This window comes from Meriones unguiculatus, chromosome 2 (assembly GCF_030254825.1).
Source record: "Meriones unguiculatus strain TT.TT164.6M chromosome 2, Bangor_MerUng_6.1, whole genome shotgun sequence".
Classification (NCBI taxonomy): Eukaryota; Metazoa; Chordata; class Mammalia; order Rodentia; family Muridae; genus Meriones; species Meriones unguiculatus.
The window spans coordinates 77,156,481-77,184,120 of NC_083350.1; the positions used below are offsets into that span (position 1 = coordinate 77,156,481).

At 44.9% G+C, this 27,640-nt stretch overlaps 2 protein-coding genes across 2 annotated transcripts; both read left to right on the top strand.

Moving 5' to 3' along the window:
* The first annotated feature begins 641 nt into the window (after window positions 1–641).
* On the top strand, window positions 642–20,315 carry Cct3 (chaperonin containing TCP1 subunit 3). The gene is made up of 14 exons (XM_021637727.2): window positions 642–798; window positions 3,048–3,109; window positions 4,129–4,179; window positions 4,258–4,320; window positions 5,776–5,872; window positions 6,593–6,710; window positions 10,754–10,940; window positions 12,319–12,468; window positions 13,267–13,399; window positions 13,547–13,628; window positions 17,093–17,273; window positions 18,904–19,149; window positions 19,517–19,648; window positions 19,992–20,315. The coding sequence occupies exons 1-14, from the start codon at window positions 768–770 to the stop codon at window positions 20,094–20,096; spliced, it is 1,638 nt and encodes a 545-aa protein (XP_021493402.1). The 5' UTR covers window positions 642–767; the 3' UTR covers window positions 20,097–20,315.
* A 3,552-nt stretch (window positions 20,316–23,867) lies between these two features.
* Glmp (glycosylated lysosomal membrane protein) lies at window positions 23,868–27,396 on the top strand. The gene is made up of 6 exons (XM_021637728.2): window positions 23,868–24,039; window positions 24,534–24,788; window positions 24,973–25,170; window positions 25,268–25,486; window positions 26,542–26,798; window positions 26,912–27,396. Exons 1-6 carry the CDS (start codon window positions 23,920–23,922, stop codon window positions 27,075–27,077), a joined length of 1,215 nt encoding a protein of 404 aa, XP_021493403.1. The 5' UTR covers window positions 23,868–23,919; the 3' UTR covers window positions 27,078–27,396.
* Window positions 27,397–27,640: the final 244 nt, after the last annotated feature.

Consider the following 27,640-nt stretch of genomic DNA (forward strand, 5'->3'; position numbering starts at 1 on the left):
GCATGTGGTGCACCTACACACGCATAGGCAAAACAATCGTACACATAAAGTTTAAAAATAGAAACATATATAAAAAGGTTTCTTTCTTTCTTTAAAAAGAAAAACAGCGAGTCTAGAGGAGGTAAACTACAACTCCCAGCGTTCTCCGCGGCGGAGGGCCGTCGCCCCACCACCACCTCCCGAGGGTAACTTCCACTTCCACCCTGCCTCAACCCTTCCGGCCACCGGCCGCTTTTCCCGGCTCCTCTATTTCTCCCTGCTGCTAAAGCTAGAATAACAATTGGAAAACTGTCATGCCTTACTTGACCTTCATGGTCAAGAGAACCGATGGACAGAACAGCGCTTCGTGACCTCACCTGCAGCATTAATCCAAAGCCTCCACCCCAGCACCCACCCTGTAGTTGGCACGCATGCGCTCTAGCGAGCCAGCCAACCACCCGGGCCTCAGCGCATGCGCAGACTCTCCGTCCGCACGCGGTAGGGAGCGGCCACGCTACTACGCAGGCGCTTGCGTCTCCCAGTCTCCTTATCGCGTCCTCTCCATCTAACTTGCCTTACCTTTCTTGCGTGGAGGGCGGGGCTAATGCTGACGATTGGCCTGTGTTTGTGCCAATCAATGAAATCGGCTTAGTGATTGGCGGCCCTTCAGACGGTAGCATGTTTCGGTGTCAGCCCTGAGGAGGCAGCGTCTTCTCCGCTGCTCCTCTCTCCAGAAGCTTCTGCCGGTTCCCCCCAGCTCTGGATAGTCGGCTCTGCATCGTGCCGCCATGATGGGCCACCGTCCTGTGCTCGTGCTCAGTGAGTTCAGGGAGGCCCCGGTTCCCTCCGCCCCTCTCTCCCCGCGCTGGCCAGCGTTGCCCAGCTCCGTCCCGCCATGACTCGGCCCCATGCTTTCCAGTCGCCTCTTGGTCTCAGAAGCGCCTTCCTCGGTTTTCTTCTTCTGTCTTTTCCTGTCGCCCTCCTTTGCCAGAAATGACTATCCGTTCTTGGCAGTCGCCAGTCTTGACGTGTGCTTCATCCCACACGTGTTCCGTTCTTTAACCGCTGCCCTCCACGCCCCCGTGGCCTTCCCAGCGTGATTTCCAGCGTGTAGCTAGCGGAAGATGGTTCTTAACGCTAGGCCTTGCTTTATATCCTGGGTCCATCCCTTAGGAGCGGCGTGACTTAGGGCAAATCGCTTCATTTATGCCTTAACATCAGTGTTTAGGAGGCTGTAGTAGTTGTTTAGGGAATTGTGAGTTAAGTTGATAAAGCTGCCCTTACTAGCAGTCATTAGCGGTCATTCCGCGACCCTTGTTCTGAAATGAAATGCCATTCCTTGTCTCTCCGATCTTGGATGTGATCTTTCCCATCAGCCAGTTAAGTTCTCCCAGCTTCCTCTCCTGGTTTTTTTTTCCCCTTTAGGGAATGCCACTCATCTCTTGAGAAAAGAGCGCCAGTTCTTGTCTGTTTTCGGAGGATAACTCAGTAAGGCAGGTTCGAACAGTTAGAAACAGTAAATAGAAAAAAAGGGAAAAGGTTATTATTTGGTAAGGCCACACTGGGAGGAGGGACATAGGGGTTCAGGGACAGTACCCCTCCTACCCACGCACAGACAAATGCATGACATTTTGCTTAAAGTAGCAGGCCAGAGGCATAAGGAGTCCGTCATTGTCTCCTATAATCTGGGAGACAAGTTTACTGTCTGGCTCCCTGGCTTTGTCTTTTTCTTATTCTAGCATGAGATTCCTGGGGAATGCAGTTATTTGGGCACATTACGATTGATTTGTTTTTTGTTTTTGTCTATAGTCTGGGTTTTTTTGTTTGTTTGTTTGTTTTGTTTTTTGTTTTGTTTTGTTTATTGCCTGAATATATGTCTGTGTGCCACATATGTCCATGGGGAGGCCCTGGAACTCCTAGGTGGGGACAGCTGGGGGTTGACTCTGGATCCTGGCTAAACAGCCGAACCATCTTTCCACCCTTAAAATCAGACTTTCTTGGTCACTAATTAAGACTTCCCAGGGGAGTGTAAGGGATATGCACTTGCCTCTTCTACTCTTGAGAAGAATCACCATCTTGCTGAGGCCCATTCAGGGATCTCAGGATATGAACCCCTGCAGGAAGTATGTGACCATACAAGGCAAGCATTGATCAAGGTTCTTAGTTTCAAGCAGTTCAGGTTCTCTCTCAGTGCACTGGGGGCTAAAATAAAATGGAGGAGCAAGGACTACGCGTAAGCAGTTTTTGGTTTGGAGTGTTTCTTTTGTTTTTTAGTTATTTTTCCTCATTTTATGTGTTTGTGTGTGTATGTATGTCTTTGTGCCTTCAGGCGTCAGATCCCATGGAACTGTAGTTATTGATGATTGTGAGCTGACATGTTGGTGCTGGGAATAGAACCAGGGTTCTCTGCAACAGCTTCCAATGCTTTTAACTGTTGAACCATCTCTCTTGCCCCTAAACATGTTTTATTTGAGACAGGGTCTCACTTTGTAGCTCTGGTTGGCCTGCAACTCACTTTATAGACCAGGCTGGCCTTGAATTCATAGAAATCCATCTGTTTCTCCAGTGCTGCGATTAGAGGCATGTGCTACCGTGCCCAGCCCTAGACAGTTTTCTGAGATGTAATTGACAGCTGGTTATACACTGTTCGCTTCTATTTTCAAAAGTTGATAAATACTGGGTTGGTGAGATGGCTCAGCAGGTAAAAAGCACCTGCCACTGAACGTGATAACTGGAGGTGTCTTTTTGTTGTTGTTTGGTTTAGTTTCATGTGAGGCACATTCCCAGGCTGGCACCCAACTTACGGAGGTTCTCCGGACTGCCTCCAAAGCACTGGAGTCAAAGGCTTGTGCCACCACACCTGGCATGAATTGCCAGGTTTAATCCCTGGCACCCATGTGGTAGAAAGAAAATCAACTTCTGAAGGTTGTCTGCGACTTCCACAGTTGTGCCAAGCATTTGTGCACCTGACATACCACACGTAAACTTTTTTTTTTTTTAAGTTAGGAAATAAGTTGCTTGTGTAAATTGGTCTGTTGACATGTGTTCTGTGTTCTTATCTGTTTCAGGTCAGAATACAAAGCGTGAATCCGGAAGAAAAGTTCAATCTGGAAATATCAATGCTGCTAAGGTAGTACATATTAAGTGTTAATAGCAGTTTTTTCTGGCTGATTTTCCTAATACTTTATATTTGTAATAGTGTAATATGGATCTGTACTTCATAGTATATACTTGAGCAAAGGAAATACTGCTTTTCCAAGGCATTTCCTTCATGGTGGTACAGGAAGGGTATTTTGGTTTTTGTTTGTATTTAAGAGTTACTTATTTTACTTTATGTGTTTGAGTGTTTTGCCTGTCTGCATGCATGTATACATACCATGTGCATTCCTTGTACACAAGAAGGCTAGAAGAGGTTGTCAGATTCCGCTAGAACTGGAGTTACAGACTGCTGTGAAAGTTATCGTATAGGTGATAGGACTTGGGCTGGGTTCTCTGGAAGAGCCTCTGCCCCTCTTTGGAGACAAGAGTCTTGTCTGGTTAGCCTAGAACTTGATAGGTAGACCATACTGTTCTTGAACTCACAGAGATCTGTCTCCTAAGTGCTGGGATTAAAATCATGCACAACCACTTCAACCTTAGTAAATCTTTTGAATGAAAGGCTTGAGTTCATGTGGCTTAGAGGCCACTGTGTGAAACTGTCAAGGCTAGACTCATGTGTCTAAAGTAGTTGCCATTCTTAGTCAGGTGTCAGTGTTAAACCCTGACTCTGGCTAGAGAGATGGCTCTGCAGTTACTTGCTCCTTTTGCAGAAGACAGATTTGGTTCCCCACAACCTTCAGTAACTCCAGTTCCAGGTTATCCAACATGCTCTTCAGGCCTCTGTGGCCACCAGGCATGTATCTGGTGCACAAAGATGTACACTGGCAAAACACTCAAGCCTATAAAAACATCTTGAAGGCACTGGCTTTGAACTGGGCATGGTAGAGCCTGCCTTTATGTCCTATCACTTAGAGAAGCAGATGCTTCTGAGGTCAAGCCAGCCAGAGCTACCTAGTGAAATCCTATTTAGAACAAAACGAAACAATGGTATTCTCCAAAATACATTGTTCTCTGATGTGTACGCCTTGCTTTGTATTTCTTTACTAACAGACAATTGCAGACATTATCCGGACCTGTTTGGGACCTAAATCTATGATGAAGGTTGGATTATATTTCTTTTGAAACTCAGATTGCATGGCCTCCTTTTTTGTTATCTATAATACTTTTTTTTTTTCTTAGATGCTTTTGGATCCAATGGGAGGCATCGTGATGACCAATGATGGCAATGCCATTCTTCGAGAGGTGTGTGGTTTTGTTTTTGTGTGTGTGTGTGCTTTTTTTCCTCACCTCCTTTTGTAACGGTTTTATAAATGCCAAGAGCCTGTTCCAACATATTTGGATAATCTTGGTATGGTGTTTTGTACCTCCCAGCACTTTGGGGGCAGAGCCAGAACTAGGATCATGAGTTAAAGGTCAGCCTAGGCTGAATAACAGAACCCTGTCTCTGAAATCCAAGAGCTATCAAGGCATGATGGCAGTGTACTTCTAATCTCAGCATTTAGTGGGTGAATGTAGGAGGATTGGGAGTTCAGGGTTGAGTGCTGGAATTACAGGTGTGACCCATTACGCCTGGCTGGTCTTCTGTGGTTGGGTTAGAGATGGAAACTCCAGATGTGGATAGCCGTTATCTCAGCATTCAGGAACTGAGGAGATTGGAGAACAGCCTGGGCCACGTACCAGTAACTTGTCTCACAAACAAAAAACTGAAGTCTGGGGGAACATGTACCTCTGTGTTGGAATGTGTCTCTTGTTTGGAAGATCCTAGATTCAATTCCCAGCACCAGAAAGAAGAGGGAGCCAGGGAAGCACCAGAAATTTTCCCATGAGCTGAGACTGTAAGCCTGAAATCAAGGTATCAACAGGGCCTGATTCTGAAGACTAAGGAAGAATTTCTTGTTGCTTGTAGCTTTTAATAGTGTTTCTCATTACTTTGTAAGCCGGGGGTCTGTTTCATCATATGTAGTTAAAATTCTGTGTTCTTTATATGTAAAAGAGTGATAGGACTCACCTTAAACCAGTGTGACATCATTTTAACTTGAACACATCTACAAAGACCTACTTTCAAGTTAAGACATTCACAGGTCTGAGGGTTTAGGCTTTCGTGTCTGTCTTCAGAGGACACAATTCAGCCACTCTGGTGCTTGAATACTAAGTTGAAGAAACTGTTCCGTTCTCAAGAAGCTTCAATGGTTGAGTGATACTTTTTCCCACAGAAGTGATCCACTTAAGAGAATTGGGGAGGGGTCACTATGGGCTAGGATGTAGAATCTTCTAGAGGTAGAGTTTCAGAAGGTTGTGAACTTTCCAATGCTAGTGCTAGGAACTGAACTTGGGTGAGTCTTCTGAAAGAGCAACAAGCAGTTAGAATCACTGAGGCAACTCTCCAGGCCATGGAGTTTGGGGTTTTGTTTTGTTTTTTGAGACAGAGTCACTTTGTAGCTTTGGCTGACTTAGAGTGTGCTAGGTATGGGTGGCCTTGAACTAGAACTTAGAGAGATCCACCAGCCTCTGTCTGTCTCTTCTGGGATTAAAAAGCAGGAGCTACCATACCTGGCCTGGGGCTGGTTTTAATTTAATCTTAAAGATACAGTAAAGCAAAATGGAAAGGGAATATGTATGGGAGTAGAAGCTCAAGAGTTGGGGCTGAGCTAAGAGGCCTTTGAAGTCTTTGAGTACTCTTGGTTAATCTTTTTTCAGATACAAGTCCAGCATCCAGCAGCGAAATCCATGATTGAAATAAGCAGGACCCAGGATGAGGAGGTTGGAGATGGGACCACATCAGTAATCATTCTTGGTAAGAGGAAAGTGGAATGTTGAAAAAACCTTGTCTCATGTTTTTGGTCTCTCAGTCTTTAATGGCTGAGCTACCTCTCCAGCCCAAAACCTTGTCTTTGAAGAAAAAATAAAAGAACAGTAGCCAAAAGGTATCTTAAGGCTGGCCTTGAGTTCCTATTCTGCCTGCTCTGCCTCCCAGTGCTGGGGTTATGGTGATCTTCGCTTCTGTGTTTTGTTTTCACTGCCAGCAGTTTGGCTGTATCCCAAGGTATAGGGTTAATAAATGGTTCTGCTTTGTATTTTTCTTTCTTGGTGAAGAATATTTTCTTTTTAGGAAATTGTAGCACATATTTAGTTAGGTTAAAAAGAAGCCTGGTACAGTGATGCACACCTGTAACCCAGGAGAGGCCAAGCCTGGTCTACACAGAGAAAACCAAACAACAAACCCCAGCAGAGGCCAGCCTGGTCTACAACAGAGAAAACCAAAAAACAAAGATAGGTTAAAAGAAAAGGGAAAGCCCATAAGATCAATCTTTCATAATTTAAAATGTGTCTAATAAAGTTCTGATATGAAGTGTTTATGGAAGGTGTAAATTTTGGAACAGTATTTGCAGCTAAATGTATATTTTTAGTGAAATCTGTTTTAGGAAAAACTTTTTAGGAGCAAAAGGAAATTAAATTGCCTTTACATCCTGGTACTTTCCAATGCATTACTATGATGCCTGTGTTCTTTTTACAGCAGGAGAAATGCTATCTGTGGCTGAGCACTTCCTAGAGCAGCAGATGCACCCAACAGTGGTGATCAGTGCTTACCGCATGGCACTGGACGATATGATCAGCACTCTGAAGAAAATCAGGTATGGAGTCAGGCCTGGAAATGGGTAGTTGATCTGGCCCCAATGAAAGAAAGCCAACCACACGGGTTAAGAGCAATTAGAGGAAGATGCCCAGCATCACCCTCTCCTTCCACACTCACAAGCGCGAGGTGCTTTCCATTCTGGCTTTATTTAGTAAGGAGAAAGGAAATCTAAGTAGAGGAAAGAATTGAAAATTTTTCATTTTAGAAAATATTTCAAAATATAGAAATACTAAAAGAAGTAGCAGTGACCTGAGTTTGCTACTTGGAACCCATGTAAAGGTAGGCTCCATAAAGTTGTCCTAACACATGCTCTATGCACACACATACACAGCTTTAGAGGGAACAAAAGACAGTCACCAAAACATAGTATCTGTCATCCCAGTTGGGAAAGGTGAGACAGGGAGGATTCCTAGGACTTGGTGGATAGTCTTTTAGAACTGGCAAACTGTTTAGTGAGAGTCCAAAACCTTTAATAATATGTAGATACCAGATGTTAACCTCTGTCCCTGTCCTTTACAGATGCACTACATGCACATACCAAGAAAAAAAATTATTTTTGGTTTTCAAGACAGGGTTTCTCTATGTAGTCCTTGCTATCCTCAACTCACTTTGTAGACCAAGCTAGCCTGGAACTCACAGAGATCCTCCAGCCTCTGCCTCCAAAAGTGCTGGGATTACAGAGATGCACCATTGCACCCAGCTTGGGGGGGGACTTTCAGGTACATACTATCTGCAAGTTTTCCTGTTAGGTGCTGCCGTAGAAAATGTATTCTAAGTAAGATAGGTCTGTATTCTTAAATATTAAAATCCAGTAAGGAGCATAAGGAGTGAGATGGCTATAGTTACTCAAGGCTTAGTGTTAAGTTATCCTACTATTATGTATGTGTATAGCTAATTCAGCGCTCTGCTGTGAGGATAGTAGCCAGCAGTTTTCCACTAAAATGAAGAGGACCATACCTGAAAATGCTGCTTGAATGTAGAAAGCTACTTATTAGATTAAATTTGCTTGGTGCTAATAGTGCAGTAGAGGGAGTATAAAAGTGCCTTTAATTCCAGCACTTAGGGTGCAAACCCAGACACAAGAGAAGCAGAGGCAGGCGGGTCTCTGAGCTTGAAGCCAGTCTGGTTTATATAGTTCCAGGGCAGCCAGAGCTGCATAGTTAGACTGTCAGAAAAACAAAAACAAATTCCATGCTGTGATTAAAGGCATAGCCGTAATTCTCAGCTTACATATCCTCCCCCCTCTACCCCAGACCCTGCCTCAAAACGTCACCCTCTCAACTGTTTTCTGTTTTGAAAGATTTTATTTATTTTATATATGAGTGCTCTATCTGCATGTAAACCTGCATGCCAGAAGAGGGCATCAGATACTAGTATAGATGGTTGTGAGCTATCCTGTGGTTGCTGGGAATTGAACTCGGGTCCTCTGGAAGAGCAGACAGTGCTCTTAACCTGCTAAGCCATCTCTCTAGCCCTCAACTTTTTTTTTAAGTTGTTTGTTCCTGTTCGTACAGCCCCAGCAGGTCCGGAACTGGATATGTAGACCAAGTAGACAAACCTGCCTCTTGAGTGCTTAGATTAAAGACCTGGCTTCCCTCTACCCAAATGACCTGCTGGTTCCAGCTAGTGCTGCCCATATGGGTACAGGGTCATCCACCAGAGCATGCTCAGTCAGTGGCCACAACCCAAAAAAAATGACCGTCCCTCCTCCAGCAACTCCCAGTAGCTCTTCAGCTAAGTGCTGGGCCCTGGGGAGTCCTCCCCAGTATGTGTGGACTTGACTGGCTTGAGCTTGAACAGGTCACCACAGCTGCTGTGAGATGAGGATAGCAACATTGTCTTGTCCAGAAGATGGTGTTTCACATCCACCAGCTCTTGCAGCCTTTTTTGTCCACTGTTCTGACATGTCCATGAGTTTTGGGTGGGGTTTGATGCAGATACTGCATTTCCAGCCAAACACTCACAGACGCTTAGTGACTGTTAGACTTTGACCAGTGTCTGTATAACTGTTGCCCACAATGGAAAGAAGCTTTTCCGACTGAGACTGAAGGTAGCACACATCTGTAGACCCAGACACAATCTATGTCCTGCAGTCCACAGTAAGAGTCCTGCAGTGTCCTCGGTAGTAGGCTTTTATCATCCAGTTATGGTAGGCAGCCAAGAACAGTGGTTTCTGTTTGGGAGGCCTGTGGAACTTCCTGACCAATGGCTCATTGGGATAACTCCTATGCTTAGTACTGACTGTCTTCTGCAAGCAGCATTGTCCACCAGGCAGGGTACCTTCAGAAACACACCTCCCTCCTTTTTTCTTTCTTCCTCTTTGTTGTTTTTTTTTTTCCACAGCAGTCCACCTGCCTCTGCCACCTGAGCGTTGGAATTAAAGGCGTGTACCACCATGCCTGCTCCCTTTAGATTCTTAAGGGGGAGATTGAGAGAGGGTCTCTTAGTATGATCTGGCAGGCCTGTGTGAACCAGGCTTTAGAGACCATCCTGCCTCTGTCTTCAGAGTGCTAGGATCTAAAGGTGTGTTCTTCCGTGCTTACACTTTTGTTTAATCTATAAATTTTCACTTTATGTACATTCGTGTTTTGTCTGTATGTTGTATATCTATGTGAAAGTGTCAGATCTTGGAGTTGCAGACAGCTGTGAACTGCCATGTGGGTGCTGAGAACTGAACCAGTGTCTTCTGGAAGAGCCATTAGTGCTCTTAACCACTGAGAAATCTCTGTAGCCCTGTTTGTGTGTATTCTGTGTGCATATATATGAGTGCAGTTCCCCAAGGGGACCAGAAGTGTTGACTTCCCTGGAGCTGGAGTTATAGTTGATGCCACCTGATTGGGGCCTGAAAACCGGATTCAAGTCCTCTAGAAGAACAGCAAGTGTTCTTAACTGCTTAGTCATATCTTCATCCCCCACCTTTAGATTTGTTTGTTTTTTGGTTTTTCAAGATAGTTTCTGTGTAGTGTTGGCCGTCCTGGACTTTGGAGACAGGGCCGGCTTCAAACTCAGATCTGCTCGCCTCTGCCTGTGCCTCCCTGAGTGCACAGCTGTATGTCACTGTGCCTGGCTTGGATTTATTTTTATAAATTTTAAAATATGGGGTTTGAGGGCAGGTTATATTGAATATATGCCAACCACTGTACCACTGAGTTAGCCTCCAGCCCCGGAAGCTATTGTTTTGAGGCATGGGCTATTGTAGCACTGAAGATAACCTTAAACTTCTTTTTTTATTATTATAAACACTTTTATTATTATCACTTATTACAATTTATTCAATAACCTTAAACTTCTGATTCTCCTGTTTTGGCCTCCCAAGTGCTGGAATTACAGGCATTTACCACACATGAATTGCGCAGTGTTTCGGGTCAAACCTGGGATTATTAATTTTATCAAGCAAGAACTGCCTATCTAGAAAATTTACCGTAGATAATGCTTTTGGAAGTTGTGTTTTAGGAATTTTAGTAGTATGTGTATGAAGTTTAGCAAGGTCTCTTGTCACTTATTGTATGTATGGTGTAAGTGTGTTTTTAAAAACTTTTAATTATATTTCTTTTATCTCTTTGTCCCTACTCTACCCCAGTTCCTTTCAACACCCCTATACCTGTTAGGAGAGAGAAAGGGTTAGCTGGGAGAGGCGCCATAGTTCTTTCTTAGCTGCTTCCTGCTGGTTAGAGTTCCTTGGAGCCAGTCTAATCCTCGTTTCAGAAAATCTCCAACTTCTTGTCTCACCACAGCAACCAGGAGCAGCAAGGGGAAAGCAGGAGCAGCCTTGTTCTTTCTCAGACCTCCACACTCTCTGGGCTCTGGCATTTATTCTCTCTCCAGAGTCCTCAGGTTTAAACTATCTGCAGCTGGCAAAGAGCTCCTCTCAGAACCCACATGAGGCAAATAGTCTGCTGCTGTGGACCATCTGATTCAGTCCCACATCCCACACCTGGGACCAAAACAAAAACATGTTTATATCCACAAGTGTGGGTTTGTGTGTTCCAAGAAGTTTTATTGTGACTGCTGAACTATATTTATCTGGGTTTCTTTTTCCAGTACCCCTGTTGATGTCAACAACCGTGAGGTGATGTTGAACATCATCAATAGCTCTATTACTACAAAAGTCATCAGTCGGTGGTCCTCATTGGCATGCAACATTGCCCTGGATGCTGTCAAGACTGTGCAGTTTGAAGAGAATGGCAGAAAGGAAATTGACATCAAGAAGTATGCAAGGGTGGAAAAAGTAAGCTGGTCCAGTGTGTGCTTGAAAGTTAACTATCTGGCATGGTCATTCCGCTTCAGAGTGGAGTATCTTTAGTTAGAACTAGAAAGGAGAACTGGATTGACCTAGAGCCTGGAAAACAAAAGCCTGAAAGAGTATCAAGCAAGAATTCCTGAAATAATTTTTGTTGCTTTCATTGCCTTCCAAGTACTGGGGCTGAAGAAATGGCTCAGTAGTTAGTTACTGCTTGTGTAGAGGGCCCACTTGTCTCACAGCCATCTGTAACTTCAGTTTTAGAGAACGTAATTCCCTCTTTGACCTCTAAGGTCACCAGGTATATGTGTATTGCACATATGTGCAGGCAAAACACTGTATTAATTAGGGTTCTCTATACAATAGAAGTGATAAAAATTAATATTAAACGGGCTTTATGAGTGACGGTTGCAACAGTGGCTGCCTCCTGACAAAACACAAAATTCTTATAGTCACTCAGTCCCCTAGGCTGGTTGTCTCAGCTGCTCTTCAGTCCACTTGGAATCCCAAGGAAGTAGGCTCTAGTGCCTCAGTAGCAGGACAGATGAGATCGCCAGTGAGAATAAGCAGGCAAAGAGCAAAAGCTTTCTTCTTTGTCCCTTTATGTGGCCCAGATTTAAGGTATGCCAGCCGCTTGGGTTTTTTAGTTGATTCCAGATGTCAAGTTGACAACCAAGATTATCCATCGCATAAAAATAAAATATGTATAGGTGGTGGTGGTACACACCTTTAATCCCAGCATATGAGGTAGAAGCGGGTCTCTCTTGAGTTTGAGGCCAGCTTGGCTACACAGAAAACCCTGTCCTGAAAACACACACACACACACACACACACACACACAAGCTTTTCTAATGTAATAGCTTATAGCCAGCAGATGGAGCCCAAGTCTGAAAATCTAGGAATATCTTAACGAAATAGATCCTTTCAGATCTTTGTCAAGAAAATGAATTTCTGTCAGCTTAATCATCCTTCAAGTTGAATGTTTTGGCCCAAGATTAATATGCTTCCTAAGGGGATCAGACACTGGGTGGTGAACGCCTTTAATCTCAGCATTTGGTAGAACCACTTAGGCGGATCTTTTTTTTTTTTTTGGCTCACACTGTTTTCCTAAAGGACATGGAACTCTGTCTAGCTTAGGCTTGCCTGGAGCTTACATCACATGCCTGTTACTGCCTACTCACTATTTTGTTTTTTTAGCTTCATGAAAATTCATGGAATTTTGAAATAGTTGTCATTTGGGAAAGAAGCATATGGGGATGGATTTCAGATTGATTTGGCTTGGACCCAGGGAAGCAAGTGCTGTATGATATATAATCAGTCCCAGTTGTTGCCTCTTGATTATGTATTAAAGTAAGTCTTTTCTTAGATACCTGGGGGCATCATTGAAGACTCCTGTGTCTTACGTGGAGTCATGATTAATAAGGACGTGACTCATCCACGAATGCGCCGCTATATCAAGAACCCTCGTATTGTGCTGCTGGATTCTTCTCTGGAGTACAAGAAAGGAGAAAGCCAGGTAAGATTTCTATCCTCGTGGGGCATTTTGTTTTTGTGAGGTAAGTTCTCTTTACTTAACCCTGGCTATCTTGGAATTCACTATGCAGACCAGGATGGGAGATACATGTGCTTCTTCCCCCCGAGTGCTGGGATTAGAATGTCTGCGCCATTACCCCTGGTGTGGGCACAGTCCTGTCTGCTTAGGAAGGTGAAGGAGGCAGGGAGATCACTTGGTTCAAGACCAGCCTGAACACGTATTTATTTACTCACTTTTCTCTTTGTTTGACTTTGGCATATTTTAAACCAGCTCCTTTGACGTGAGTTTGAGGAATTTTTACGGGTTGGGTTAAGAAGGTTCAGACAGTGTTATTGTGTAGCTTCAGTGGTCTAGAAGTAGGCTATGTGCCCAGGCTAGCAGTGTGCCTGCCTCAGCCTCCTAAGTGCTGGGATTACAGTTATGACCCGCCTTTTCTAACGTATCAGCAGCACCCAGAGTCTGAGTTCCTATAACTTTGCTGCTGAAGGGAATTTGTAGAGTATAGGGACTTACAGGTTTGAAACCAGTGGATCCTGTTAAAAATGATTGGGAACCAGAATCCGTTCTGGAAATGGTCGCTTACACCTGTAATCCCAGCATGGAGGGGGCTGAAAATGAGATTAGCCTGGATAGAGAATACAGGAATGTGTCTATGCGTGCAGTCCAGAAGAGGGTGTTGGATTCCTTGGAGCTAGAATTCCTGGCAGCTGTGAGCAGTACCTGCTCTTGACTGCTGAACCATCTCTCCAGCCTTAGTCAGTGCCTTTTCTTCATTCACAGACGGACATTGAGATTACACGAGAGGAGGATTTCACCCGAATCCTGCAAATGGAAGAAGAGTACATTCAGCAGTTGTGTGAGGATATCATTCAGATGAAGCCTGATGTGGTCATCACAGAGAAGGGCATCTCAGGTAGGGCTCTGTCTGCTTTCTAAGCCTGCCTGTGAGTGGTATGGTTTGGTTTTGCCCCTTGGGTTGCAAAAAATACTTTGAGGATAAAACCAGTTCAGAGGCCAGGAGTTTGGGCATCCAGCTAACGCAGCTACTCTTGAATTTCAGATTTAGCTCAGCACTACCTCATGCGGGCCAATGTTACAGCAATTCGTAGAGTCCGGAAGACAGACAATAATCGCATTGCTAGGTAAGTAAACCAGTTAAAGGTTTATTCATTTAGTTTTGGAGACAATATCTTGCGCTGTACCCCTCAGTGGCGACCAGTCGGACCTTGAATTTGTAGTAATTCTCCCACCTTTCCCTCCCAGTTCTAGGCTTACAAGTGTTTTACCACTCAGTGCTGGTAATACGTATACTGATTCTGAATATAATAGAAGCATTAGTTTTCTGCTAGTGAATCCAACTCTATAAATGTCAGCAGTTGTTTCTCCACTGATGTCTACATTTTATTGCTGGCCATGGTGGTGCGTATTCATAACTCCAGCCCTCGGGTCACAAACACAGGAGAATCGGGGATTCAAAGTGATCCTTAGAGGCTATATGGGACCTTGTCTCAACATTGAAAAAAGAAAAAAAAAAATATTTAATGTGCCTATGTGAGTGCAGGTGACACAAGGGACCAAAAGAGGGCATTTGTCTCTTTGAGTTGGAGTTAACAGACAGTTGTGAGACAAATAAGTGCTGGGAATGGAGCTGAGGTCCTCTGGAAGAGCACTCTTGACCATTAAGCTGTCTTTTTAGCCAGTCCCCCTCCTGTTACAGCTGGCTGTGGTGATACACATTTGGAGGCAAAGATGAACTATTTGGGTTTGAGGCCAGCCTGATCTACATAGTGAGTTTGAGGCTAGAAACAGTGTCAGAAAATAGCAACAAAATTTATTTAAAAAGTAAATACTTAGGGATGGAGAGATGGCTCAGGATAAGCGCACTGGTTGTTCTCCCAGACATCCTGAGTTCAATTCCCAGCAACTACATGGTAGGTCATGACCATCTATAATGTGATCGCATGCAGGCAGAACACTGATAATAAATCTTTAAAACAAATAAAATAAAGACTTGGGGCTGCAGAGGTGGCTCAGTCATTAAGAGCACTGTCTGCTCTTCCAGAGATCCTGAGTTCAATTTCCAGCAACCACATTGTGCCTCACCGTCTATAATGGGATCTGACGCCCTCTTTTAGCATGTAGGCATACATGCAGACAATACTCATTAGAAAAAGTACATAAATAAATTTTATTTTAAAAGACAAACTTGATGCTGGATATGGTGACGTACACCTTTGGTCCTAACCCTTTGGAGGTAGAAGCAGGCTGATTTCTTTAGTTTAACGCCAGCCTGGTCTACAGAGCAAGTTCCAAGACAGCCAGGGCTGCACAGAGAAACCCTGTGTCAAAAAGTAATATAAAAATAAAATGATATAGGAGTGGTTAAATGGCTCAGGTTATAGAGACACTTGCCTCCAAGTCTGAGTTCAGTCCCTGAGACTCAAATAAAAGTAAAGAACTAACTCCTGACCCACACATGTGTACCCTGACAAATAACTAAACGTAACTCTTAAAAAAGTTAATACTGGGCCTGCAGTTCAGAGCACTAACTGCTGTTGCGGAGGATACATGAGAACCAGTGTGATATGGTATACACCTATAATCCCAGCACTGGAAATGGCTGAGGCAGGAGGAGCTCCATGAGTTTGAGGCCAGCTTTTGCTGTATAGTGAATTAAAGGCAGCCTAAAATAAGTGAAAATCCTGTTGGGTCTGGACATTCACAAAGTCCAGACCTGGTAAAGTATCTTTACCTTGGTACTTGCCTGAAAAACCGAAAAAACTTGCCTGATCCCAGAACCTATATAAAGGAGAAAAGGGAGAACAGACTCCAAAAAGTTGTCCTCTGGTTCCACATGTGCATCCTGATTATTCACATGTCACCATGCACATGGTATACATGCGTGTACTTTTTTTTTTTCTAAGCTGCCTTGGGATATGTATCTGTCATGTCTTCACTGGGGAGGCCAAAGCAAGAAGCTCTCAGGAGTTCAAGAGTTGAATGTAATTTTCAGTTAAGTAGGGAGGTTTCCACAAAGCTTGAGCTACATGAGGCATCTCAAAACACCAAGACTCAAGATTAATCTCAGCACTCTAGACTTCAGGAAGAGGATTGATTACCTTCTTCAGTTTGAAGCCAACTTGGGCAACTTAGTTCCAGGTTATCCTTTGCAACCGAATAAGATTGATGGAACTGTCTCAAGAAAAAGAGAGAAAACAAAATACTATCTGATGACTCTGTGGGTAAAGGCACCTGTTGTTAGTTAAGCCTAGGACCTGAGTTAGATCCTTGGTACCCACATGGTGGATAGAACTGACTTCCACAAGTTGTCCTCCATATACACACACAAAGTAAATAACTAATTTTTAAAAAAGCAAAAAAAAAAAAAAAAAACCTTCTGGATTAGTCAGTTCTCATCACTAAATAAATACCTGAGAAAAGGTTTACTTTTTTTTCTCAGTTGAGAAGGGTCTAATCTTGGGGTAGTTGATTTGGATCCTGAAAACCTCTTTCTACTGGACCAAAATCCTAAAGGCTCTATTATGCAAGTAGAAACACATTAGAATGTTGGAGCTTTGGAAGATACATGAGAATCAGCTATACCATCTACCAGGCACATAGCACAAATCCAAGTTGTGTTTTATGTCTGCTTGCTCCAGAATGGTTCTAGACATACATATTTATGCTTAGTGTTTTCCTTCCCGTAAGTTTAGACAAAGGATGATTAAGAAATGTCTGTGTAAGCTGGGCACACCTTTAATCTCAGCATTCAGGAGGCAGAAATGGGGAATCTGAGTTTGAGAGCAGTCTGGTATACAAATTGAGTTCCAGGGCAGCCAAAGCTACACAGAGAAACCCTGTCTTGGGTTAAAAAACAAAAAGAAATGCCATCCTAAGTTGGGTGTAGTGCTGTGGGCCTTTAATTCCAGCATTTGGGAGGCAGGGGCAGATGGATCTCTGTGAGCCTGGTCTACAGTCTACATAGTGAGCTCAAGGACAGCCAGGGATATATAGAGAAATCCTGAAACAAAAACCATGGTCCTGCTGAGTGCTCAGACACACCTGTTATCTTACTCTTGGGTGGTGGAGTCAACAGGATTAGAAGTTGGAAGCCAGCCTGGATTAAATGAGACTCTTATCTCAAAAGGAAAAAATGTTTTACATTAATTGAAATTGGGTGATGTTTGAGCTAGAAGAAATGGCTGAGGTTAAAAGCACTGGCTGCTCTTCCAGAGGTCCTGAGTTCAATTCCCAGCAACCACATGGCAGCTCAAAACCATCTATAATGAGATCTGGTGCCCTCTTCTGACCTGCAGGCAGAACAGTGTATGCATAATAAATAGTCTTTTAAAAAAAGAAAGAAAGAAAAAGTAATTGGGTGATGTTTATAATCTGGACTTGTTTGCAATTCCAAGCTGTACATAAACCCACAATCCTTCTGTTCTGCCTCCTGTGTTATAATTGTAGATGATTACCTCAGTTCGTTCTCAGTTTCTTGCTCCAGCCTTGGAGTGATTCTAGTAGCGTGCTTTAGTCTAACCTCTAAGCACAGACTGCCCTACTAGATGTGTGAAAGCACCTGAAATCACATCTTCTCCACCCATAGAGCCTGTGGGGCGCGGATAGTCAGCCGACCCGAGGAGCTGAGAGAAGAAGATGTTGGCACCGGGGCAGGCCTTTTGGAGATCAAGAAGATTGGAGATGAGTACTTCACATTCATCACTGACTGCAGAGACCCAAAGGCCTGCACCATTCTTCTTAGAGGAGCGAGCAAAGAGATACTCTCAGTGAGTGAGCCTGCTTTTGTGTCCAGGGGAAGACGTCATTCCATCCTAGTATTGATGGAATACTTTTCACCATAGTAACAAACTTAATGTGTGGACTTTAAAAGAAAAAAGATTTGTTTTAGCAGTTTGTATTTCAGTCCATGATTGTTTGGGCTATGGCTGCATGTCTGCATAAGTGTGTGAAGGAGCAGAACACTTGGTGGGGAGGTTAAAGGGAGCACTAAGTGCTGTGTTCTGTCCCTAACCCCACATACTCGAGCCTGGTGGCAGATAGAGAGGATGAGGCCAGCCTTGGCTTAAGGGAGGGTGTGGGAGACAGGCACAGCCTAGAAACTGCTGTGAGTTAAAGCTTATAGCTGTGATCCCAGCTGAGGCAGGGTCACTGCAGGTTGGAAATCGTGAGGCTCTGTTTTTTTAAAGATGAAAACACAAGTCGCAAAATGAAAATATGAGCAGGGTGGTGGTGATGGTGGTACAGGCTCACACCTTTAATCCCAGTGCTCAGGGGAGAGAAGCAGATCTCTGTGAGGTCAAGGCCAGCCAGAGCTATATAGAGACCATGTCTTAAAAAAACTACAACAGCAAATAAAAACAGGCTAGATGTGGTAGTGAATGCCTCTAATCCCAGCACTAAAGGCAGAGACAGGTGGCTCTCTTGAGTTTGAAGCAAGCTTGGTCTACATGAAGAGTTTCAGGCCAGCAGAGGATATACAGCGAGATGCTGTCTCAAAACAAAACGAAAACAGCTGGAGAAAGGCTCAGTAGTTGAGCGCGCACTGTTCTCCAGGGGATCCTCTGGCCTCCTGTGGCACCAACTGAGCAATATTCTTGGTGTGCTGTTGTGCGTGCACATGTGTGTGTATGTGTGCGCACAGCTGTGGATATGTAGAGATCTCACTTCTGTAGCTCAGTGTAGACTCACTTGTGGCAGTCCTGCCTCAACCTCCATTGTGCTGAGGTTAACAGATCCAGCATCACCACTCTTCCCTGCTTTTGTTATCCTCCTTTACCACATGGGTCCCAGGAATCAAACTGAGGTGCTCAGGCTTGTTGGCCTTGAACCACTAAACTACCTCTGCAGCCCCTCTTTGGTTTTTCCAGACAGGGTTTCTCTGTGGAGCCTCGGCTGTCGTTGACTCACTTTGTAGACTAGGCTGGCCTCAGACTCACAGAGAACCACCTGCTTCTGCCTCCCAGAGTGCTGGGATTACAGATGTGTAATTTTTAATTTTAAAATTGAGATTATAACCCTATTCCTACCCCAGAGAGAGTAACTTTCCCAAAATACATAGCTGGTGAGCAGTAGACAGTTTGTAGTACATCACGCAGTCTCCTGGAGGGAGCAACTGGGGAGGGGAGGCAGGCAGGCAGGTATATAATGTGTTCTCTCTGGGTGCAGACATAAAGATCTAACCTCATAGTTGAGGTGTAACATCCCTAATCCTCTTTTAGACCCTTTCCAGTGCCCATTACATTCCTCAGTTATGCTTCATAGAACATAACTTTGCCCTTTACCAGTAGCACTGATCTGCCTTATTGTTCCCCTTTGCAGTTTGCTAAAAGCTTGGCAGTAAGGAAATCTTTTGATGCCTCTGATTTTTTAATTTCTGAATTTCTGTGCTTCCCCAAGGAAGTAGAACGCAACCTCCAGGATGCCATGCAAGTATGCCGAAATGTTTTCCTGGACCCTCAGCTGGTGCCCGGTGGTGGGGCCTCAGAAATGGCTGTGGCCCATGCCTTGACAGAAAAATCTAAGGCCATGACTGGTGTGGAACAATGGCCATACAGAGCTGTGGCTCAAGCTTTAGAGGTCATCCCTCGCACCTTGATCCAGAACTGTGGGGCCAGTACCATTCGTCTACTTACCTCCCTTCGGGTAAGTTCTTTTCTATGCTTATACCTTGCCAGGGAAAGGCAAGCTGTGTTTGGCCTGAGGATATGTTTTTTTCCTGTTAGTCTGTGTGTAAGCTCATAAGCACACATATGCTTATGCTCATGTACACATTTGTGTAGGTGTGGCTTGTGTGTGTGTGGCTTGTGTGTGTCAACCTTCTGTGTCCTTCCTCAGCAGCCATCAACCCTAACTTCGTGCCCCAAGATTTTCTTACAGGTCATTTCTTTAAAATCTTTTAGTCTTTGCCCTGTTTGCTGTCAGTATTTAGTGTTTTTGTTTTGTTTTGTCTATTTTCTGACACTAGCATGCTTCATTGTATTCTCCTTACTTTTGTGTGCTCCACCTGCAGGCCAAGCACACACAGGAGAATTGTGAAACCTGGGGTGTGAATGGGGAGACTGGTACCTTGGTGGATATGAAAGAGCTGGGTATATGGGAGCCATTGGCTGTGAAGCTACAAACATACAAAACAGCAGTGGAGGTAAGATACCTGAAGGTGTGCATATGTTTCTGTCCAGATAACCAGCTATTAACACTTTGTCTAAAACAGAGGGGTCATAAAAGGCAGAATGTTCCCCAAAGACCTCCCAAGGAATTGCATTTCCCTACTTACCTTTAACTTATTTAAAAAAAAAAAAAATAGTGTAACAGGGGCAAGTTGTCTCCCTTGCTTAGGAGAAATGCATTCATTGTTCATTCAAGACTCTGAAAAGGAAGATTCCAGATAAAATGGTAATTTTGTAGGAGGAGCTAGGAGAGACTGCTAAAAGAAAGCAGTGTCTCTCCCTTCCCTGCTGACCTCTTTGGAACTGTTTTTCTCTTAGACTGCAGTTCTACTTCTTCGGATTGATGACATTGTCTCTGGCCACAAGAAGAAGGGTGATGACCAGAACCGGCAAAGCAGTGCTCCAGATGCTGGCCAGGAGTGAGTGCTGAGCGAGGCGACTTCAACACACAGAACCAGCAATCTCCCCTTTCCTGAGACGAGTTCAGGAACACTGTGGACATCTTTGTTTGCAACGGATCAGGTTGAGGGGCAGCCCTCAGTCTGTCCCATCTCAGTTTGCAAAAAGCACTGACATGTATCTCTTCTCTATTGTAAGCTTTCCATTTAGTTTGCTTCCAATGATTAAATCTAAGTCATTTGAGACGTTGTCATGTGTTTGTTTTTTCAACCTTAGGTCACATCTCTACCTCCTAGCAATGCAAGAAAAGGCAGAAAACCTTACTGGGAGCAAAGGAGATAATTGAAGTCACTATTTGCTGACTTTTTTTTTTTTTGTCTCACTGTAGACCTGGATGTGGTGTTTTCACTGTCTCTGCCTGCACGATGCTCCTAGTGCTGGTGTCGAGATTTAAAAGAAGGGTTCCATCACACCTGGCCTGGGTAGGATTTTTTTGTTTGTTTTGTTTTTGTGTAGGGAGTTATTTTTGTTTTTAAGAGGGTTTCTCTGTGTAACAAGACCCCTGGCAGTCCTGACCTCAATTTGCTCAATTTGTAGACCAGGCTAGCCTCTGACTGTTGGGATCACAGCGTGCAGCTTGGGTGGGTTTTCTTAATCAAGACCATCCCTTGCTCCAAATCCTGTCAGGTTGACCATCCACTAACCATCATAGCTAGCTACACAGCAAGTAGGAGACTAGTTGATCTTGTCTCAAAGACGAAAAAAAGACAATATATACAGAGCGAGTAAGACTGTCGAGTGGGCCAAGTGTTGGCAGCTAAAGCCAGTGGCGTTCACTCACTCCTCAGATCCCATCATGTGCACATTGGGTGTGTGCACCTACATCCACAGACCTCATACTAATTTAAAATAAGCTGGGCATGAAAGCCCAGCGTTTAGAAAGCGGAGACGGGGCCCAGTCTGGACTACAGAATAATGCCCTTGTCTCGGTGGGTAAGAGCTTGCTCTCCAGAGGCAGCAAACTCAATTCCTTGGTGGTTCATTGCTAACTCCAGCTCAGGGGATCCAAGTCCCTCTTAGCCTCCTCAGATGCTCTCACACATATAGTGTACACACAAAAATAAAAAATAATCCTCAAAACAGGAGTTCCCACCCTGCTCTACATAGCAAGTTCCAGGCTAGCCAGGGCTACGTATATTTTTTTTTTCTCCCACATGACCTCAGTTTGATAAGATACTTGAAAAGATATGGAAATGGGTTCTCAAACATGTAAATATAAACTGGCAAGCTTCATGAAGGTAAACTTGATCTAGCAAGGTTCTGCATAAAAATATACAAGAGAGCTAGGCATGGTGGTGCATGCAGGCCTATCTCTTGGGTACAAGGCCAGCTTGTTATAGCTGAGTGAGTTCCAGAGCTATATAGAGAAACCCAGTCTACAAAAGCCAAATTGTGGTGGGGATGGGACAGGGTTGCTAGAGTGCTCAGTGCCCTTCAAAAGGACCCAGATTCAGTTCCCAACACCCACATGGTAGCTTATAATCACCTGTAACTGCATTTCCATGGACTATGATACCCTCTTCTGGCCTTTTTAGGTACCCAAGTTCACGTGTCCATACAGACAGATGGACTTTGTTTAAAAAGTTTAATGTGTATACTGCTTGCTCCTTCAATTCCATGCACCTGCATGGTTACAACGTTTTGTAATTTGTAATCCCAGCAATTAGAAAGCTAAGAGTACATAGTAGAGCTGGAGAGATAGCTCAGCTCTTTACTGCTCTGAAATTGCTCTTTCAGAGGATTTGGGTTCAATTTTTAGCACCCCTATGGCAGCTTACAGCTCTCTGTAACTCAAATATCTGAAACCCTCAGACATACATGCAAGTAAAACACGAATGCACATAAAATAAAACTTTTTTTAAAAGTACATGGTAAACTCTAGGATAGCCAGGGCCACAATTGTAAAACCTGGTTTCAAAAGCAAAGTGTCCTGACTGTGGTGTCACATGTCTTTAATCCCAGCACTCCGGAGGCAGAGGCAGGTAGATCTGAGTTTGAGGCCAAGAAGGTTCCAGGATAGCCAGGGAGGGCTACACAGAAACTTCTTGAAAAGAAGTTTCTGTGTAGCCCTCCAAAAAGAAAGAAAAAGTGGTACTAGGTTGGGGTTGTAAGCTCTGTCAAATCACTTGCTTATTCTCAAGTAGCTTATTCTCTGATAGCTTTTTTGTTATTTATTTATTTATTTATTTTTGAGACAAGGTTTTCTATGTATCCCTGGATAGCTAGGATTAAAGGCTGGTGCCAAGACATCTGGTTCAAATTTGTACCATGTATATTTTATTAGTCTAATAGTTAAGACTTAAGTTGATGCTGAAGAGATGGCTCCTGCAGAGGACTCAGGTTCCAGCACCCACCTGGTGGCACCTCTGTAACCAGCCTCAGGGGATCCAACATCCTCCTCTGGTTTCTGAGGACACCAGGCACAGACATGCATGCAGGCAAAACATCAGAGAGGCAGAGGCAGGCAGATCTCTGTGAATTCAAGGCCACCCTGATCACCCTGATCTACAAATCCAGGATAGCCAAGGACAAGAGAAACCCTGTCTCAAAAAAAAAAAAAAAAAAAAAAAGAAAGGAAAAAAGTACATTTAGTCAAGTATTTGACTAATTGTAATTTTTTTTATCTGTGATAACTTCACAATAAAATTGTGAGTTCTTCCAGTAAGAAACCTTCAGACCTGAGAATCCAATAAATATTGCATCATCAAAGGAACTCTCTGGAGTGTTTTCATTTTATGTGTGTGTGTGTGTGTGTGTGTGTGGTATGCACACACGCCATAGCCAGAGAACAACTTTGAGGAAGAGTTGGTTCTCTCTTTCCATCAGGTAGGTCCTTGTGTTGAACTCTGATGTCAGGCTTGTTTATCAAGTACGTTTATCTGCTGAGCATCTCACTGGCCTCACCTTGAATTCCCGACCCTCCTACCTTCTTTCTTTCACCTCCTGGCTGAGATTAGGCTGTCTTGGCTCCATACCCACTTTTTTTATGGTGCTGAGCTAGAGATTGAGCCCAGGACTTCATGGATGCCAGGCAAGCAACCACCAACTGAGCTACATCTCTCTCTCTCTCTTTTTTTTTTTTTTTTTTGGTTTTCTTTTTTTTAAGGCAGTTCTTCATTCTAGCTGGAGCTGGCTGTGATCCAGGCTGGCCTCAAACTCATGGTGTTCTTCCTACCCCAGTCTTTCAAAAGCTGGGATTACAGAAGCAAGCCATCACTCCTGGCTTGGTTCTGTTTTTTAAGACCACCATGCCTGAGCATCCTTTCTTCTTATTATGTTATATTTTATTTTACTCATTTTATGTTGGCAGTGGGTGACACATGCCACAGAATGCATGTGTTAGGGTATAGCCTCTGGGAATTATGTTTCTCCTTCCACCCTGTTGGTCCTGAGTATCCAATACCAAGCTTGGGTCAAACACATTTACCACTGAGCATCTTGCTGACCCGGTTCTTTTATTTCAAACTAACACTCCAGTTCCATGCCTTTCTACCACAGAATAGTAATGCAGAGTTTAAATCTGGCCGTACTCACCAGAAAGTGTGGTGGGGCTGGCAGGGTATCTGAGGAGAGGCAGGGTTATGTTTGCACAGTTTGTCTGGAATGCCTTGCAGGTCAGCCTGTTGACCTTCAGCCATCCTGATGCTATTCCAACTTGTACTGAGATCTGGGTTAAATGGGAGCTGTCTCTTTAAGAACTGGTTAGTGGCCCGCCCTCTAAAGGGATCAGCAGGAAGGGAGTCATGTGACTGACGCTCCTCCACTGAATTAAACTTGCTGTGGCTGTATGTTCTGTTGTTGGGGCCCTCGCTGGGGCTGGGTCCCCTGTGCCCCAACCCCATGGCTCCTTTTGGGTCTACTTGTGTGTGTAGCTCCATTTGGCCTGCTGGGAGAAGAGACTCGCCAGGTAAGGGCTCGGGAACCAGAGTCATAGATGTTTCCGGAAATACTACCTTTCTAGGATGACTGGAATCTGGGGCAATGGGTGGAAGGTGAATGCAAGAGAAGTATCCACCCAGCGAGCCCAGTTTGGAGCCATGAGTGGTGGGAAGGATTGTGGAGGGCAGGCATGACTGCTTCCTGCTTTCTGGCGATGCCCGAATCATGGCTCAGATATTGCAGGAACAGGCAAGCCTGGGGACTTAAAAAGCCTACGTAGCCCCATGCCTTGCCCTCTTTGCCAGTGTGAGGGTAATTCTGGACCCGCCCCACCTCTTCTCAAACCTACGTCTGCCCCTGATTTCAACACCCCCTCAGTTTCTACACATCCCTCTTGCCTAGGCCTCAAGAACCCTTGCCATCCCTGGTGTGGTCCAGGGCCTGTCTTCCACCCATAAGCTGCTTCTGTGCCTGTGATCATCCCTGATCTTGCTCTCTGCATCCCACTACCTCATGTTCCAGGTGTCTATGAAGGTTATTTCTGGCTGGCCAAATCCCCAAAACCTGCTTCATATCCAGGCGGTGGGTAGCAACTCTACCCTGCACTACGTGTGGAGCAGCCTAGGGCCTCCAGCTGTGGTGATGGTGGCCACCAACACCACTCAGAGTGTGCTGAGTGTCAACTGGAGTCTCCTGCTCTCTCCGGATCCTGCTGGGGGTCTGATGGTGCTCCCCAAGAACAGCATCCAGTTTTCTTCTGCTCTTGTCTTCACCAGGGTGAGGGTCTTGGAGGAGCTCAGAGAGAAGAGCACAGGAAGAGAGTCCATCTACCCTGAGGGAGAGGGAAGGGTTTAAGACAGGGTGGGTGAAGTGGATGAAGTTTTGGGTGGGGTGACTGGGAGGGATATGCAAGAGAAGGCCAGAGGGAGGCAAGCCTCACCCCACTCCACCCTGTCCCCAGCTGCTTGAGTTTAACAGCACCAACGTGTCGGAAGGGGCACAACCCCCAGGAAAACCATACTCTCCATACTCCTTGGCCAAGTTCTCCTGGAACAATATCACCGACTCACTGGATCTTGCTACCCTGAGCACCATTTTTCAAGGCCACCCTGTAGAGGACCCCACTGGTGCATTCGCCAATGGCAGCCTGGCCTTCAAGGTGAGGGTATGGGGAAGGTACTCAAAAGGCTGAGTCATGAGCGTGGGAGGATCCCTCAAGCACCATTCTCCCCACATGGCTTCCTCTTTCTTCCTAGGTCCAGGCCTTTTCTGGATCTGGTCGGCCCGCTCAGCCCCCTCGCCTCCTGCATACAGCAGATGTCTGCCAGCTAGAAGTGGCCCTAGTTGGAGCTTCTCCTCGTGGAAACCACTCCCTATTTGGCCTAGAGGTAGCCACCTTGGGTCATGGCCCTGACTGCCCCTCAATGAAAGAGCAACACTCCATCGATGATGAATATGCGCCTGCCGTCTTCCAGGTCAGGTTTGCAGTGGGAGACAGATCGCTGGGAATATAAAGTGGGATCCTAGTAGCACCCCAGAAAATCCACCAACCACTTATTACTTTTTAAAAAGATTTGTGTTTCCTTGTTTGTTTTACGATTTATTTATTTATTTTTTTATGTATTTGGTGTTTTGCCTTCATGTATGTCTGTATGAGGGTGTCAGATCCCCAAGAACTGGAGTTACAGATAGTTGTGAGCTGCCACGTGGATGGTGGGAATTGAACCAGGGTCCTCTGGAAGAGCAGCCAGTGCTCCTAAACACTGAGCCATCTCTCCAGCCCGAAAAGATTTGTTTTTTTATGTGTGTGTGTTTGTGTGCATGTGTGTATAGGTTTCTATGAAAGCAAAAAGAGGGTATCATGTACCCTGGAGCTGGAATTATAAAGGGTTATAAGCCTCCTGACATGGGTGCTAGGAACTAAACTTTTTTTTTTTTTTTTTTTTGCAAGAGCAGTAAGCTCTCAGCTACTGAACCATCAGTCCAACCACCAACACCTATTTTTAAAAGGTTTTTATTTTGTTTTGTTTTGTTTTGTTTTGTTTTCTAAGACAGGATCTCCCTATATATCCCTGGCTGGCCTTGCACTCTTGGCTATGCAGACCAGGCTGATCTTGAACTCACAAAGATTCATCTGCTGCTGCCTCCTGAGAACTGGGAATAAATGCATGCACCACCACACATGGTCCCCGTTTTTTTATTTAACAACTTCTCTGGCTCCTCTTAGTGTTGGGTTGTACTAATTTGCTGCCTTCCAAGGAAGCAGACAAAACCAGTGCTTCATGATCTTTGGCTGAGATTCTCCTTAACCTGGAGCCCAGGGGGAGCAAAGGCAGGGTGGCAGCTCTGCTCCTCTCACCTTCTCTATAGAGTAGAGACCGGGCCCTGCTACAACTAGCATGTCAATTCTACAGCTGCTCTCGTTGGCCTTATTGCCTGCACTGTTAATGGTGGATAACTGTTAATGGCAGTCTGGGCGAGATGGCACAGGTTGCTCCACTCACCCTGCCTTCTTTGCCTTTCTCTCCAGTTGAACCAGTTGCTGTGGGGCTCGTCACCATCTGGCTTCATGCAATGGCGACCGGTGGCTTTCTCTCAGAAGCAACGGGCCCGGGAATCAGCCCTCCCCTGCCAGATTTCCTCTTTTAACCCTACCTTGGGATATTCTCTCCCTCACTCACCAATTGTCCAAGCCTTCTTTGGGTCCCAGAACAACTTCTGTGCCTTCAATCTGACCTTTGGGACTCCCACAGGCCCTGGCTACTGGGACCAACACTACCTCTCCTGGTAAGAACCAAGGGTCTGGGGAGGTCAGAGTGGAGAAAGGCTGAGCCCCTCAGCCTTCCTTTCTAAGCTTGCTAACCTCTCCTATTTTTATTTTTTTAACCTTCTTGTTCCAGGTCAATGCTTCTGGGCGTGGGCTTCCCTCCAGTGGACACCTTATCTCCACTAGTCCTTGGAGTCATGGCGGTGGCCCTGGGAGCTCCAGGCCTCATGTTGTTGGGGGGAGGCCTGTTTCTGCTGCTGCGCCACAATCAGTATTCTGAGTATCAGTCCATAAATTGAAACCTGCTCTCCAGAGGGAAGGGCAGGACCACATCTGCCTTGCTGTGCCTCAAACTGTCAGAGCGTGGAGGATCAGCATTGTGAACTGCTTTTCTGCAGCCCCTCAGAAGCCCGCCTCAACGTACTGGGGCCCCTGAGTACATTGTCCTTCCTAACCCAAGGAGAGGTAGAATAGCTGGGAGAAGGAAGGTCCCCACTGGCCCTTCCTCCTTTTGTCATTCGCCATTCCCATTTTCCTTGGATGAAACTTGAAGGCCTAAGTGAGAGTGACTGTTGTCTTCCCTAAGGGGAATAAAATAGACTTTTTTTTTATACAAGAGTCCAATCTGTCTAAAGTATTTTATTACATTTGAGAGTGTTTTGCTTGCTTGTGTGGCTATGCACAGTGTGTGTGTGTGTGTGTGTGTGTGTGTGTGTGTGTGTGATACCTGCGGAGATCACTAGATCCCAGTTCGAGGATGTGGTTAATGGAAACGGAACCAGAGTCCTTCGCAAGGGCAACAAATACTCTTACTTGCTAAGCCATCTTTCTAGCCCAGATTCCAGTCTTAATGTGTGAATGC